Source organism: Salvia hispanica, chromosome 3 (genome assembly GCF_029641045.1).
Source record: "Salvia hispanica isolate PSC_SH4W2 chromosome 3, Shi_PSC_v1, whole genome shotgun sequence".
Classification (NCBI taxonomy): domain Eukaryota; kingdom Viridiplantae; phylum Streptophyta; class Magnoliopsida; order Lamiales; family Lamiaceae; genus Salvia; species Salvia hispanica.
This window is the reverse complement of record NC_142694.1, coordinates 57,297,775-57,313,393: the sequence shown is the minus strand read 5'-3', so window position 1 is coordinate 57,313,393 and position 15,619 is coordinate 57,297,775. Positions and strand designations below refer to the sequence as shown.

The following is a 15,619-nucleotide window of genomic DNA, read 5'->3' as shown; positions in this document are numbered from 1 at the left end:
GAGGTATTTTTGAATCAAAGTTGCAAGGACCTAAGGTGAACTTTCGAACTTATATACAAATGAAAAGTATGGAATATTTTGAGATAATATTTATCTATGCAAATGATATTGTCTTGCCATAAATTGTATTGGTTTTATGTAATGATGCCTATCTGTGTTGGTTATACCGAATGTGCTATGCCAATTAAAGTAAGAATCGAATTCGGTTCCCAGCAAGGGGAGAGTCCCTACTCGGACTAGTGTACACGTGGACTGTGTGTCATTGAGAGGGTTGGCCGGTCCGGTGTCCGTGGAAAGTGGCCACTTTCCCGGCACAAGAAGGAATGTTCAGATATGGCAAATTACAAAAGGAATGAGACTGCAGTCAAACTTTTAAGCAAAGGAATTTAGTAAGCTTGGGCCCTTTTTACTAAAACTCCCAAGTTTTACTATAACGATGGCATGACAATATTTCTTTTATAATTGTATATGTGTATATTTCGGCAATATGTTCATTGAGTACCTTTGTACTCAGCCCTGCATGTATTTCTAAATGTGCAGGTTGAGTTGCGATGAAGGGGGGAGAGTGCTGAATCAAAGGGGCTTATTTCTAAATCATGCAGTACTCTCGGAGGTTCATGTCTTCACACATGGAACCATGTTTCAGTCCTTCCGCTGTGCTAGTTTCCACTTTTTCCTAAGACTCTGATATTTAAATAAATCGTGTTGTACGAACCTCTAAACTCGAACCCTTAGGTGATCGAGTGTACCTTATCTAAGTACTCCCTTTATGTTTCTCTTTTATTATATGATTTACTCTTATATCTTCTTCCCCATTTCTATCCCCTCTTCTAAATTCTCATCCCCAGTCACATTAACCATGTTTTACTATCCTTAGTAAAATGCGGGCGTGACACTGGTATAACCACAACTTTGAGATTACGAACATAGAAAATAGTGGGTCGCTCATGATTTCTTGGGTTGGTGAGAAGATTAAATCCACAAACTAAACAGAAAAAATACGAGAGTTAGAGGCCGATTTATAGTATTTCAATCCAATTTGGGATGACAAATTGTACGTGTTGGGTCGTGACCAACTTGGTGTGTGAATCAAATGTCTATCTTTATTCTCATAGCTTTACTTGATTTATGTGAAGTGATGCTTGCAAAAAGTGTGTTTTTAGTGTATGAAGCGGAATTGATGGTGAAAATGAACATGGAAACAAGCTTTGAGGCGTTCCTACAATTTCAGAGACCTTCACACGGCCGGGTGATAAGAAACAGGAGAGGCCGAAAATGAGCCACGCGGTCGGGTGAATTTTATGCTCAATAATTCACGTGGTCGGGTGCGTCGACGCAGTAACCGCTGATTTTCAGTTTTTAAATAATTGGAATGCAATTTTGGGGATTTTTCAGATGTCCATGGACGAGAAAAGAGAGATGAAACTACAATAGTCAAGTAGTCTTGGTGGATGACAATGACGATCAGTACGAAACGAGTTATACGTTGGATACTAGTTCTCTAAGTGGAGCAGGATAGAGAGCCTTCTCGACTTCACATGCATTGTTGGAACAAGATTACTTAGTTTTTTAACTTATTGATCTCTGCAAGTTTAAGGTTTGTTTCCATTTATTGTTTTTTGAATTGCACGAACTCAAATCTAACTCTTTGTTTTTTCTTTCTCAAAGGTGTACATTGTGAAACACAATCTAGTCCAATAAGGTACTCTTACTAATTCAGTGTGTTTCATCCAAAAACTATAACTTAATTGTTATTTTGTTTATTTCGAAGATTACAGCATCCTCGTTGCTGGCGAATCAATCAACGGAGATGTACATCTAGATTGCCGAGTGAAGTACTACGAGCTGTGTAACATCCAAAGCACATGTCTACATTCAAGTGTTTAGAGGATGTTGGGATCAAGGTTGTTGTCAGGATAATTATCGACACCACGCACATAGCCGATTGCATTAGAGGTATCACGGGCACGAGTGACGTCATTGAAAAGTTGAAGGATGATCAAGGTTGTTGTCGGGATGATCATCGACACCACGCACATAGCCGATTGCATTAGAGGTATCACGGGCACGAGTGACGTCGTTGAAAAGTTGAAGGTGTGGGACGTGATTTTGACCAATTTTGAGTATTGGCATGATGGTGGCATTCATACAAGTTCGTATAGCTCAGTTGGTCACCATCCAACAAGCAGATGCAGTCATGCCTGAGGCGAGGAGGCTCGAAAGAGCCGAACTTTACCGAAGCGTTGGTATATATCGCCGATTCGGTATGCTTATATACCGACATACCGAAGATTCGGTATACCACGGTATAGGAAATCTAATACCGTTACCGTACCGAAAACTACGGTATACCAAAAAATCAATATTTTTCGTATTTTTTTGGTACGGTAAGTCTGGTATTCCGGTATTTCGGTATAATTTCCCACCCTTAGATGAAAGGAGAGAAAGAGAGGAGGAAGAAGAAAATAAAGAAATTCTGGCCAACATTCCGACGATCCGTCTCCAAATCCCAATTCCACTAAACGAGAGCATGCTTTCTACGATTTTTGTTGCATTCCACCATGTTTTTAGGCTAAACTCTCTATGTTTCTCCAAGTTGTAATCTAGGCTTTGTATCGATGTTTTTACACCATTGAATTCATATGATTGTTACCCTGCTTAATGTTTATTCACTACGTTTTTGGCTAATAATGTAGTGTTGTTCTTTCCTTTGCTATTGTCTCTTTAACATAGTTCAGGAATGTTCGGTTGTTGGTATGCTACTGAATTAGAATTGTTCAAAGGATAATTTGATAGAGGATTAAATAGGTGATTATAGTAGGTGTTTATTTTTCCCGCGCTTCCGCAGGAGTTTATAGACATTGAAAATTGGTTCATAGGTTATGTATTTAGCTAATTGTGAACTACTCATCGTGCACATGTTCAATGTATGTGATTAGGTTGATGTTTTAATCCTTTCATATGTTTAATTGTTAAAGGTGTAGAACAATACAAATCTAGTGAGCAACTTGGAGTGGCGTGTTTTCCCGTTTGAAAGTCTTTTATTTACCTAACTTGTAGCTTTATTTTGTCAACAACTTTCAAAATCAAAAATCAAATCTACACATGTTTTTGTATGCTTTTAAGTGTAAACAATCTTTCACCTCCCTGTGGATCGACACTTGAAACACTGCTACGACATTGTAATCTTGTAGTATTGTAGTATTATTAGAGTTAATTAATTAAACTTGATAATTTGCATGCACTGGTCCAGGTACTCTAAAATAAGCATCACTAGGTAATGACCTAATCCAATAAGCATTAACCCAAACTCGACCTGTTGAAGAAATTTTCAATCTGAACACGAACCCAACCTGCTAACTTCAAACCTGAATACGATTCATACGCGACACAATATAATATTTTGATCATGATTTACACGATTAAACCAGATTTACAAAAATATAAAGAATAAAACTAAAGTGTATTTTTATAAAAAAAAAGAAAGCAATAATACTCCTTTTGTCCACCAAAAATGGTCTCCTCTTTCCATTTTTGTCCGTCACTAGTCTCGTACTAAAATTATAAATTACCTTCAATTTATTACTCACCTTTTATCTTTATTTTTCTTACTCTATCCTTATTTTCATTTTCTCTCTCCTAATTTACCCATTTTATCTCAATCTCTCTCATACTTCACCAATTTTGCATTAAAATCAGTGCTATCCACAAATGAAACTATTTTTGGTGAATGGAGGGAACATTACTTTTGAATGGGTTACTCAAACCTATCCCAAAATTATCAAATTCCAAATGACTCAACCCGATACGGATATGATTTTAATAAAATTTTACCAAAATCTATTAATTTTGTGCGTGTTCGTAATGGATTTTCGTGTCGTGCCAAAATTATTAGTCTTCACTCCAATCAAACAAGCCATAATAAATACACATGCACAATTTTATTTAACTCTTTTATCTTTTACTCCTTCCATCTCAAAATAAAAGTCCTTTTTTTATTTATATTAGTTTGGTTTCACTATTCACTCACAACACTCCAATTTTTTTCTTTTTATTTTATCAATGTTGTATTAAAGCCGATTCTCAAAGTTTGTACTCCCTCTGTCGCTAAAAGGTATGAATATTTACTTCGGCACAAGTTTGTATATATAATTGGTAAAGTAAGAGAGAGATAAATGGTAATGTAAATAGTGTTAGTGGAGAGTGGACTCCACATCATTAATAAAATGGTGTAATGATATAAGTTGTAAATAAAATGATGTGCAAGGGTAATATGTTATTTAACTATTTCAAAATTAAAAAATTCATATTTTTCAAGACTAACAAAGAAATAGTTCATACTTTTCAAAGACGAGATGAACAATACATTTAGGTGGTGTTCAGTTTCATGGATGAAAAAATATCAAAAATATAATCTTAAATTGAATTATAAGATTATTTTAATTAAAAAGAATAATTATAACTAATTATCACATAATTATCTCTTTAGAATAAACTAATACTCCTTCCCTCCACAAAAAGTATGAACTATTTCTTTTTTCGTCCGTCCATAAAGAGTATGAACTTTCTAGTTTTGAAAAATTCAAACAACATACTACTCATGCACATCATTTTATTTACAACTTATACTATTACCATCGACACTTATACCATTATAATAATGTGGACCACACTCTCCACTAACATTATTTCCACTACCATTTCTCTCTCTCACTTTTTTCTTTATTTATTAAAATTCGTGCCGAATCTAAAGTCCATACTCTTTGACTATTACTTCCTCCGTCCCACAAAAGATGTTACACTTGTGGGATGACACGGAATTTTAGGAGGTTTTGTTTTGTGTGTTAGATGGAGAGAGAAAATATAATTTTTATATTAATGTGAGAGAGAACTTTTTCCAAAAATAGAAGTGTGACATCTTTTGTGGGACAAACTAAAAAGGAAAGTGTGACATCTTTTGTGGGACGGAAAGAGTATAATAATGTGGACCACACCTTCCACTAACATTATTTTCACTACCCTTTTTTCCTCTTACTTTTTTCTTTACTTATTTAAATTCGTGTCGAATTCAAATTTCATAATTTTTGGGGTAGGAGGGAGTAAGATTTTCTCATTGGGGCACATAAACACAAAAACAAAAATCTAAAAATAGTTGGCGGGAAAATTTCACTTGACAAATACTCCTCCTTCCCTCACTCTAGAATACAATCCGCCGACCGAATTGGCAATCAGAATACAAGTCATTGATCACGATTCTCCAGCAAAATGCGTCGAAAAGAGGAGTCGAGCCAGCAGCAGCAGCTGATTGTTGCGAAGCGGGCTTACAAGGCGGCGGAGGCGGAGGGGAATCGCCAGGAGGAGGCGCGTTGGGCGAACTTCATCGGCGACTTGCACAAGAATCGCGGCGAGTACGTGGAGGCTCTCCGGTGGCTGCGCAAGGACTACGAGGTCTCCATTAGGTACCTGCCCCATAAGCAGCTGCTCGCCACGTGTCAGTCCCTCGGCGAGCTCCACCTCCGTCTCGGCGATTACGAAGAAGCCCTAAAATTTCAGGTATTTCAAGAGCGATGCAAAATTCCTTTTTTGCCTTGTTTAAGTTTGCTGAGTTTGCTTCTTGTTGAATGGTGTTTATACAAGTGATGGTTTGCTTGTATATCTCGCTTTTGATTTTGGGCATTTTCTAACGGGGATTAATTTTAATCTGTTATTTGACATTAGAATTAGGTGATAGTATAATTTTGTTTTTCTTCTTACTATTTTGGCAGAAAAAGCATTTCGATCTTGCCAAGGATGAAGATGACCTCATTGAGCAACAAAGAGCTAGCACGCAGCTCGGACGAACTTACCATGAAATGTTTTTGAAGTCCGACGATGACCACTTGTCTATTCGGAATGCCAAGAAGTATTTTGAACTATCCATGGAACTTGCACAAACTATAAAGAAGAAGTCGAATTCCGAGAAAGTTTCTTTTGTAAAGGAGTACATTGATGCCCATAATAACCTTGGAATGCTTGAAATTGATCTTGACAACTTGAATGCAGCAGAGAAGATTCTTACAGAAGGATTGGAGATATGTCAGGAAGAAGAAGTCCCTGAGGGTGATGCTACACGCAGTAGGCTCCACCACAACCTCGGAAATGTTTACATGGAGCTGAGGAAATGGGAAAAAGCACGTGATCACATTAAAAAGGATATTGTTATCTGCAAGCGGATTGGACACTGTCAAGGGGAAGCGAAAGGTTATATTAATCACGGGGAGCTGCATTACAGAAATCAAAGTTATGAAGAAGCCCTTGCATCTTATAAAAAGGCGCTTGAACTGGCAAGGACATTGGAAGATGAGGTTGCGCTGACTGAACAAATACATCAAAATATCACAACTGTAAGAGAAGCAATGCGAGTGATGAGTGAAATAAGAACTGAAGAGTTAAACCTTAAGAAGCTCGAAAGGAATACAGAAATGGCCAGAGGAACAGAGAGCGAACGGAAATTTCTACTGAAACAGAATTCTTCCCTTGATTGCCTTGTCGAGAAATCCAGGACGATCTTTGCTTGGCTAAAAGTATGTTGCTATGGTCACTCTTAATTCACTGTCATCATTTATGCATCAAATGTTTTCATAACGAATAGTATGATCACCTTTTAGTCCTGATTGTGTTACAACATTGTAGCCTACTTGAAAACAGAAGCTTTTTCAGAGTGGAGAAAAATAACCTTTATTGAAATAAACAGTGAAAGGGATATTGCCTTTACTTCTCAATTTTTTCATCCTAGCAATAATCCTTAATATATGGTTCTGTCTTTAATATTTAAATGTTTAATTGTTCTTAGCTTGGTGAATATGGTAAAAGGAAGAAGAGGATAGCAAATGACCTTTGTGACAAGGAGAAACTTAGTGATTCATTTCTGGTTGTTGGGGAGTCATACCAGAAGCTCCGGAGATTCAGTAAAGCTCTTAAATGGTATCAAAAAGCCTGGGAATCTTACCGTTTGATTGGAAACTTGGAGGTGATTTGATTTGTGATGCCTATGAATTAGTAGCTTCATTTTTCCAGTGTGGAGTCTGCAAACTAAACTTGCAATTCTTCCATTCTTTTATTGTACAATGATTGTGAATTAGGTTTTGATTCTAATGATTAGTACATGAATGAAGCTTTTACTGAATCTGAATAACTAGAGCAACCTAATTGAACTGTCTTTTGGCACTTGTTCTCAAAACAATATTGCCATCAGGGGCAAGCACTGGCAAAGATAAACATCGGGGATGTTTTGGACTGCACTGGGGATTACTCAGGTGCTTTGGACGCATGTAGAGAGGGTTACAGGTAATTATCTTAAAGAAAAATTCCCTATTGCCTTTGGAGATATCTAGTTGTGAGGTGTTACCTATTAATTTACTGGATTTAAGCTGCTGACAATTGTAGCCTCACCAAAGCAATCAGTTACTTGCAATTGCTTCATTCTCCTTTGGTAGCTAGCCTTATTTTTCACATTTTCGCTGGCGTGCTTTTACATATCGGAACTAAATGTCCTTGACATGTTAAGCAGGCTGAACAGAATATTCGAAATATTTTGGTTACAATATTTCCACCTAACAATGAAAGATTTGTAACTAAAAGGTAAATCTTTCATTTCTGCTGAAGATTGTTATTCTTTATGACAGGATTGCTGTTAAAGGAAACTTATCTTCATTGCAGCTGTCTGCCCTAGAAAATATGCACTACAGCCACATGATTCGCTTTGATGATGCTGACGAGGCAAGGTAAATTGTTCTGCTACCTATTTTGCAACTTTGGACACAAGTCCTAGTCAGCGTTAGAAAAAACTTCACTGGGAATATGCTATGCCTTGATGTGTATTTAAGATTGCCTATTGCAAATGCAACCTTCCCTTCAGCTAATATGTGAGTGTTCAATAATCTATGGCTTGTTTCCAGGTCGGCAAAAATTTTAATTGACAAATTAAAGCAATCCAAAGATGCTGAGATCCATCCAGGAGGTTCTCCAGGTGATTTCTGTTCCGAGACACAAACAGAGTTGGATAACCTATCAGCAGATGATGGGTCTGATGGTAGCTTTTCACCAAAAGAACATAAAGCCAATGCTCATGAAGTAAAATCTTATGACACTTGCGATGAATCGGAGGAAGATATTACTTTGATGTCCCTACTTAGATCTACAAAAGGCAAGAGAAAAAAAAAACCCACTTGTGGAAGTACACCTGTTGCTTCTTCCATTCCATGTGGATCTCCTGCAAGGAGCTTATCCAGATCCTCTGGTAGTCTTACAGTTAACCGAAAGCGTGTACGCATCATTCTGTCTGACGATGAAGGAGAAAATGATGATAACATTCGCTCAGACAGAATAAGTAGCAGGTGTTTCGTGGAAGGCATTGCAACTTCTGATGAACGTAAGCCTCGTGGAGTGGTCATGTTTATTTTAATCTTAAGTCATCTATTAGAGAAAAAATATTTATCTTGTCCCTTCGGTTGCAGTGAACAAAAAGGATGCTCCCTCTCTTCAAGTCCAGGTAATAAACTCTTACAACTGAATCAATATCTTCGTTCTCTCAGTTGATCAAACCTCAAATATTAGTTCTGGTGTTCTATAGGATGTTTCACCTGTTGCTTCGAGATGCACAGTTGATGAATCTATTCCTGCCAATCTTCAGCATAGCACCTCCTCACACAAATCCAATGGTTCTAAATCCAACCACGCCAATGATTCTAGAATAACTGGATCCTGTGCTGATGTAGGCGATTCAAAAACTCACAGAAACATAAACAGCTTCTCCATTGGTTCCTCCAACTTATTGCAAAATGAAATCTCCAAGGGTCGACATGTTTGTTCTGATGAATCTTGTGTGAGTATCCTAAGAAAAATGTGAAATTTGCTTATTTTCCTTTTTTTCTATACTCACTCCATGTTTTTTGGCTGTAAATTTGTGATAATAAACAGTTACATCTTTTTTACGTTTTCAATGTTTAAAATTATGGACCTAGACTGAATTTCAAAATTCCGGATTCTCATAGCAAATGGCGTTTTTGTATCTCATGAGAGGACCATTAATAAATGTACATGTAATGCGTAATTGGTGAATGTTATGTCTAGAGGGTTAGGCTGTTGATTATAACAATGAGCTGTTCTTGGAGTGTTACAAATGCATCCTTCTAACTAATTGTTGTCACTTGGATACTGTGTTGCAGCAGCATATCTTGTTTAAAATTGATCAAGAATTGGTATACATGGACCCAAACATGTATCTAATTGATGGTAAACTCAACATAGAGCAGATGAAGGTTGATTTGGCATGCTTTTATTATTTACAGCTCTCACAAGAAAAGAGGTCAAGAGGTACAGACAAAATCTTGGTTTGATTTTAGTTTAATTTCTTACATTTTCTGTATGACCATATATTATAATGTTGGGTCTATGGTAAGCGAAAGCCCTGTCTTTTGATCCTGCTTTATGTTAGTAACTTCTTTGTATGTCATCCAGTCAAAGGCACAGCTTGTTCGATAAATGTACTTATTATCTGAAATATTTGATGTTTGAAAATTTTATGCCAATTATCCAGAAAGATGAAGGTTCTAATTGTCAGAAAGGACAATACTATAAGCCTGTGCATGAGAACCATTTTACTACTCGCATAACCAACTTTTATGTGTGCAGTTGTTGAAATAATTATTGCTATATCACAGTTTTTGTTCCATAGGTTGAGGATTCGCTTAAATAGGCTGCTTATATCCTGTTTGGTTTCATATCAGCAGGACTGGTGCCAGTAATTCAACATATGCAGTGTGGTGAGAAAATTCTTGGATCTATGGAAACATTATACAACTTTAACAACCTTGCTCCAGAGAAGATCTGTGTCGAGGTTTCTGTTGGTGGTAAATCTTTAGGCTCAAAATAACTGTTTCCTGCATTTTGTCTGGTTCCTTTTCATTTCATTCATCTATTGCCCTCACATATTCCTTGTCTGGATCAAATGTTGCTATGCATTGCAAGCCTAATTAAATTGGAAAGAGTTTAAACAATTATACATCTTAGAGCATGACCATTACTCATAGATACATATATGCCATTATGCCGATGGTCCAATAATCAGATTATAATAATGTCCTTATTAATAGGAAAAAAGTATAGGTGTTACCTAATACACCTCATTTGCTCACCTAATATGGGTTTAAAGTTCATCCTGACCACGATAAGAGCTTGCTCGAGCTTGTTCTAAATTCTAATTCAGAACTCCTTACAGATTGTATCTGATAGTAAATATCATAGTGCACAATTGGTGCTAGTATCTTGTGACTCGAATAAATCATTTGAATGCTTTTGCATGGTCTAATGTGCACAGAATAGTTTTAAACCGAACCTTAGACAAAAGTTCTCATCCTTTTGTAATTGTCTTAGTGCTATAACAAGTGTCTGATCTTTTATGTCCCATCCCATTTTAATCAGTTATGGTACCAAAAATTGTGATGAAACTGTACATAGACTGCTGTGAGTTACTATCTGAACAGCCTAATCTGGAAGTGCTGCGGAGATTGTACAACTTAGAGGTAACCTTTACATTCATTTTTTTTCAAATAAAGGGGAGCGGAGGCGGGGGCGGGTTGATGAAATGAGCATTTGATTTTGCTGATCTAGATAAAATTAAACAAATAAGCCAATATTACCAGTTTCTTTATTAACTCTTTATTAGGTATCGGAGGATGAAATTTTAGTGTCTGATTGCCAATTGCGAGATGTATCAGTAGCACCGTTGTTGAATGCTCTGCAAATGCACAAAACACTTGCAGGCTTGGACCTGTCTCATAATCTATTAGGTAAATGAGATCTGTGCTTGATCTATAATCTTTGGACATTGCCAAAAGAATACCTGATCTTCATTTTTATAAATAAAGTGCCAAAAAAATGTTATGATGCACGTTGTTGGGCACTGAAAATATTTTTGTTAAAAAACTTATGTTTTACTGTAATTGGAAATATACCTTTGCAGGAAATCTCACTGTTGAGAACCTCAGACAAGTGTTCATGTCATCAGGACAAAATTATGGTGGTCTTATATTGAATCTGCACAACAATTGTCTTGGTCCAGCTGCTTTGTTTCAGGTCTTGAATTTCTTACTATCAAACAAATATTCAGGATTTTTTACGTATTTCAAATGGTTTAGCGAACACATCTGTATGCTCATGCACCAAAACCTGTCACCTTTCTTTAAAGCTGCCTCTTACTCTTTTAAACAAAAAGGGAAAGTCATTTCAGAATGCTTATACTTCAAAATTCCTAGACATTGTTATAGGCTACTGTTAGAAGCACTTGATTTGATGTAATCATCTTACAGCAATTGATCACAATCCTCGTTAGGAGACTAGGAACGTAGCCCAAGAATCTTCCTCATGGCAGGTCGGGTGAACAATGAAAGCTGATTTCTGAGGTTTAAAACCCACATATACAAACTGGAATTTGATTGAACGGTGGGCGTGTTCTATCTACGAACAGTCAGCCTGCGTAACAGAATATGGGCTGGAAGCTTCTGCACTCAGACAGGAAACGTTGAACTGATAACTTAACGTCTTGGAGCTTCGGATGGCAATGAACAAGGGGGGAATGGTGGCGGTGAGCGATGAAAGTTTGTTTAATAAGTTGATAAAATTATTATGAATTGAACACTTTTATACAAGAATCATAACAAAGAAAATTCAAGAGTTACACTCAAGAACTTGCATAAAATATTATAAAAATAAACGACTTATATAATTCAAAAATGACTAGAGTCTATTTTTGGTCGTCAACATATGACCTTTTTTTGGATTTGTGTCCTAAACAGTATGTTTGCGGTTGTTTCAGGCGGTGTGCGAGACCACCAATGAGTAAAGTCCACTTTTGCTCCTAAACATATGTGTAAATTGGTTATGGTCCGCAACTATGAGACCATTAAAATTTTAATGGCTGTCTAAAAATGACCTAACATGACCAGAGTCATATTGTACAGGTCCCAAACGATGATAACACATAGTTTAGGACTTAAAAAAACCCGGCCATGTAGAGGGATCGAAATGGACTTTACTCTTCAAACATTACCTAGGCCTATCTATAGACAAAACAAGTCTCAAAGGTCTTCCAAGCTCTGATATCTTAAGGAGATATGTCCTAGTTATACTCATCTTTATTACAAACTTACAGAAGCTATAATTAAAAAATTAAAGAAACCAAAATAAGATAAGACTCCAAAGCTTCTAAACTTTTCAGTCATATCTCTCAGCCAACACATACTCCTTGGCCCTGTGCACCTCACCCATTCCAGATTTCTCCAAACGGAACGTCTGCACCTGTTCATTCCTCCGAGAATATCTCACCTTCATAACGCTGCGACTTCGGCCTTCAGGTAGCCAATAAGTTTGACCGCATCATCCGAATCTCGAGGGTCTTCTTGCGCCATGATCTTGTCTTGAGCTGAGACCACGTGCTGTCCTTTTGGCTGCCAAATAACCGAAGCTAGGATCCTATCAGCTATGTTACTGCTAAACCTTACCTGAAAATTATTCTCCATGGAATTGTTTTGTTGGAATCTAGTTTTTTTTATGTTGTTGGCAGGCTATTTCATCAGTTCTATGTGTTTCCCTTAAACCTATTGCCCATTTCCTTCGCAGATTTGTGAATGCCACGTGCTCTATGCACGACTGGAAGTTCTCAATGTATCTGGAAACCCTTTGACTGATGCTTGTGCTTCTTACATCTCAACCATCCTCCGAAACTGCAAAGGTGAAATCAGTATTATAGTAAGATCGTCTTTGACTGGGGTTTTCATGTTTTGAGAAGATACCTGAGTTCTGATGTCTCAAATAAACATATCTTAAATCTGAATGCTAAAGATTTCGCCTGATTTGTAGAGATTCTTATATCCTCCATTAGTCATACGTGAATTCTGTTTTTGCAGCTCTTTATAGTTTGAACATAGAGAACTGTTCTGTTACATCAAGAACAATTCAAAAAGTTGCTGAATCTTTGGATTCTGAATCGGCACTTACGCATCTCTTTATAGGTAGGTTCTATATACGAAATTGATGGCTTCATCACACCTTTATGATTTACTTAACTGAACAAAAACTTGAAAACTCTATATTGCTCAACAGGACACAATCACCCTGTATCTGGCAATGCAGTAATTAATCTTCTGAAAAAACTCAGTGCCACCAACTCGTACGTTGCTTATCTACTCATTCCCACTTTCTTGTATTTTATAAATTGTCTGATGCAGATAACAAACGATATGGTATTTTTAGGTTTCAAGTGCTCAGTCTAAATGGGATAAAGCTCAGCAAGCCAGTAGTTGATAGCCTTTGCCAACTTGCCATGGATTGTTGCTTGTCTGGGTTGCTACTGGGACATACTAACATTGGAACTGTGAGTTACTCATCCATTTTATGTGTCAGGTTACAGGAACTATCATTTATTAATTTTATAATTAATGTGTTTTCATGCTTCGCAATTAATGCATCTTTATAAATTTATGCAATTGCTCTCTGTAATAAAAGTTAAAAGAAATCTCTTTGACCTTTTATCTTTGTGACCAAACTCTGTAATCCTTGCCTAGACCATTTGTTTTACCTCGTCATCAATGAAGTTTGGCTAGGTTTAATTTGCTAGACTGAACCTTCTGCAGGCCATAATAGTATTCCATAATTTGTTATGGGTGTTTCACTGTGATACTGACCTTTATGCATAATCTAATAATTTGAGGATGCTTTCAGGAAGGTGCATTACAGTTGATCAAACCATTATCCAAGGACACTCAGGAACTGGTCAGGCTAGATCTATCAAATTGTGCACTTACTTGTGACTACATTGTTGGTCTCAAAGATGAAGCATCCTTGGTTTGTGGTATTCTTGAATTGAATCTTGGTGGAAATCCAATCATGAAAGAGGTATCCTTTCAGTTGAGTTATTGGCTTGGGTTTATTTCGGAATGCCAGTTGATGTTTAATAGCTGATCACATAATGACATAAACATCAGGAAAAGAGGTATTGTCATTGAATTTTATTTGTGAATAAGGTAATCTTGGATAAATTACCAGCTAATATCATTCTTGCACCTCATTGTCTCTTGTGAAATTTGAATAAAACTTAATGATTACCGGATTCGCAACTTTCGTTCAACATGAACTGACCTCTGTAAGTATTTTATTTCTGACCTTGGCCATCTGCCTGTCTTCTGTGATGGTGGTGGATACTTTACATGCCTAGGTTTTTAAATGTTGCTACAAATTCCCCACAAAATCCTAGGAAAGTGCTCTTATGATCTAGATAGCTTGCCCCTGGCCTTTTCCCCAGTTCAACTTTTTGAAGCTTTAGTGTATCTTAGAGCTAGTTTTGATAAAACTCACTGTTAACGCAAGCTCCTAAGATGTTGTTTTGATGCAATTGTTCTATAGCTATATTTGTGTAATCATTTGTAAGGAGTATTATTGAAGTTATAAAGCAGTTTTGTATGTATTTACAAGGAAAGAAAATTAGCTTCGTGTATATTCTGTAACATATGTAAATGGATTGACTAATATACAGTTGTAGCATTCCTACAATATATGTTTTTCTTAGTATTTGGGTTACTCCTCTTGTATTAACGATTCTGGAGTGAATGACCAACACAGGGAAGCAATGAATTGTCATCCTTACTCCGCAATCCGCAGTCTTGTTTAAGGGTTCTGGTGGTCTGCAAATGTGAACTAGGTCTTGAAGGTGTCATTCACATGCTTCAAGCCCTATCCGGGAATCGCACTCTTGAAGAACTCAACCTGGCTGACAATATCAATCCAAATGAAGCTGAAGCTCTAACAATCAACTGCAGACCGTCAGAAAAAGGGTATAACTCTTCACCAGCAGCCAAAACCGATCCCGACCCGTTGAAAGTTGCTTCACCGGAGCTAGTTGATGCTCTGCCTCAAGATATGTCTGCCTTAGACCCAAGCGAAAACCAGCTCGAAGTTGCTGACAGTGAAGATGGGCTAGAAGAGCCGCGAGCTACATCATCTGGTCCTGGAGAAAGTAGCAAGCACGCATCCCCGAACATGATTCTTCATCAAGAAAGTTGGCCCATGCAGCAGCTTTCTTCTTCTGTTAAAATGGCAAGATCGTTAAAAGTATTGGATCTTAGTGGTAATGGGTTCTCTCAGGAAGTCAGCGATGTTCTATTTTCAGCATGGTCCTCAGGAACTAGAGCTGGTTTGAGTCAGAGACATGTTGATGGAAAGACGGTCCACTACTCAGTGCAGGGAAGCACGTGCTGCGGCATTAAGCCTTGCTGCAGAAAGATTTGAGATGGGCAGACCCCTATCACATTCATATGTATGAGAATATTCAATTGAGAGTCAATTTTTACAATCATTTATGTTCAATAAATTTCAATAGCAAAATGTTTAAAGAATAATTTCATGCCTTGTCCCTTCCATTTCGATCCGCCCATGCCCCTAGGTTTCGATAACATCCAAATTTCCGATGAAGCGAAGATTCCCACCCATGAAGTACGCCGTAGAGGAAACCATGCTGAGGATATGAATGAAGATCTAATTGCATGCAACCAATAAAAAACAATTGCTTTTTGGGAGAATGAAAAGA

The 15,619-nt window shown here is 37.2% G+C and overlaps 1 protein-coding gene across 3 annotated transcripts; it reads left to right on the top strand.

Moving 5' to 3' along the window:
• The first annotated feature begins 5,181 nt into the window (after positions 1 to 5,181).
• Positions 5,182 to 15,391, top strand: TSK (tetratricopeptide repeat (TPR)-containing protein). 3 transcript variants are annotated; one of them, XM_048116847.2, is made up of 19 exons: positions 5,182 to 5,553; positions 5,766 to 6,563; positions 6,833 to 7,009; positions 7,235 to 7,326; positions 7,665 to 7,763; positions 7,938 to 8,410; positions 8,496 to 8,530; positions 8,612 to 8,863; positions 9,210 to 9,354; positions 9,768 to 9,890; positions 10,462 to 10,562; positions 10,706 to 10,829; positions 11,003 to 11,115; positions 12,658 to 12,769; positions 12,945 to 13,049; positions 13,141 to 13,207; positions 13,291 to 13,411; positions 13,759 to 13,932; positions 14,656 to 15,391. In XM_048116847.2, exons 1-19 carry the CDS (start codon positions 5,266 to 5,268, stop codon positions 15,319 to 15,321), a joined length of 4,065 nt encoding a protein of 1,354 aa, XP_047972804.2. In that variant the 5' UTR covers positions 5,182 to 5,265; the 3' UTR covers positions 15,322 to 15,391. The 3 variants fall into 3 exon arrangements, with proteins under 3 accessions (XP_047972804.2, XP_047972803.2, XP_047972801.2); XM_048116846.2 differs by having other exon boundaries at positions 5,183 to 5,553; positions 9,207 to 9,354; positions 9,771 to 9,890; positions 14,656 to 15,390; XM_048116844.2 differs by having other exon boundaries at positions 5,183 to 5,553; positions 9,207 to 9,354; positions 14,656 to 15,390.
• The last annotated feature ends 228 nt before the right edge of the window (positions 15,392 to 15,619 follow it).

What these genes read in the sequence shown, in the direction of transcription:
- TSK (XM_048116844.2), top strand. Translation starts at nt 5,266, where the DNA reads ATGCGTCGAAAAGAGGAGTCGAGCCAGCAGCAGCAGCTGATTGTTGCG. An exon ending in GTTTGATTGGAAACTTGGAG is followed by an intron (nt 7,010 to 7,234) that starts GTGATTTGATTT and finishes TATTGCCATCAG; the next exon opens with GGGCAAGCACTGGCAAAGAT. An exon ending in ACTTACGCATCTCTTTATAG is followed by an intron (nt 13,050 to 13,140) that starts GTAGGTTCTATA and finishes ATTGCTCAACAG; the next exon opens with GACACAATCACCCTGTATCT.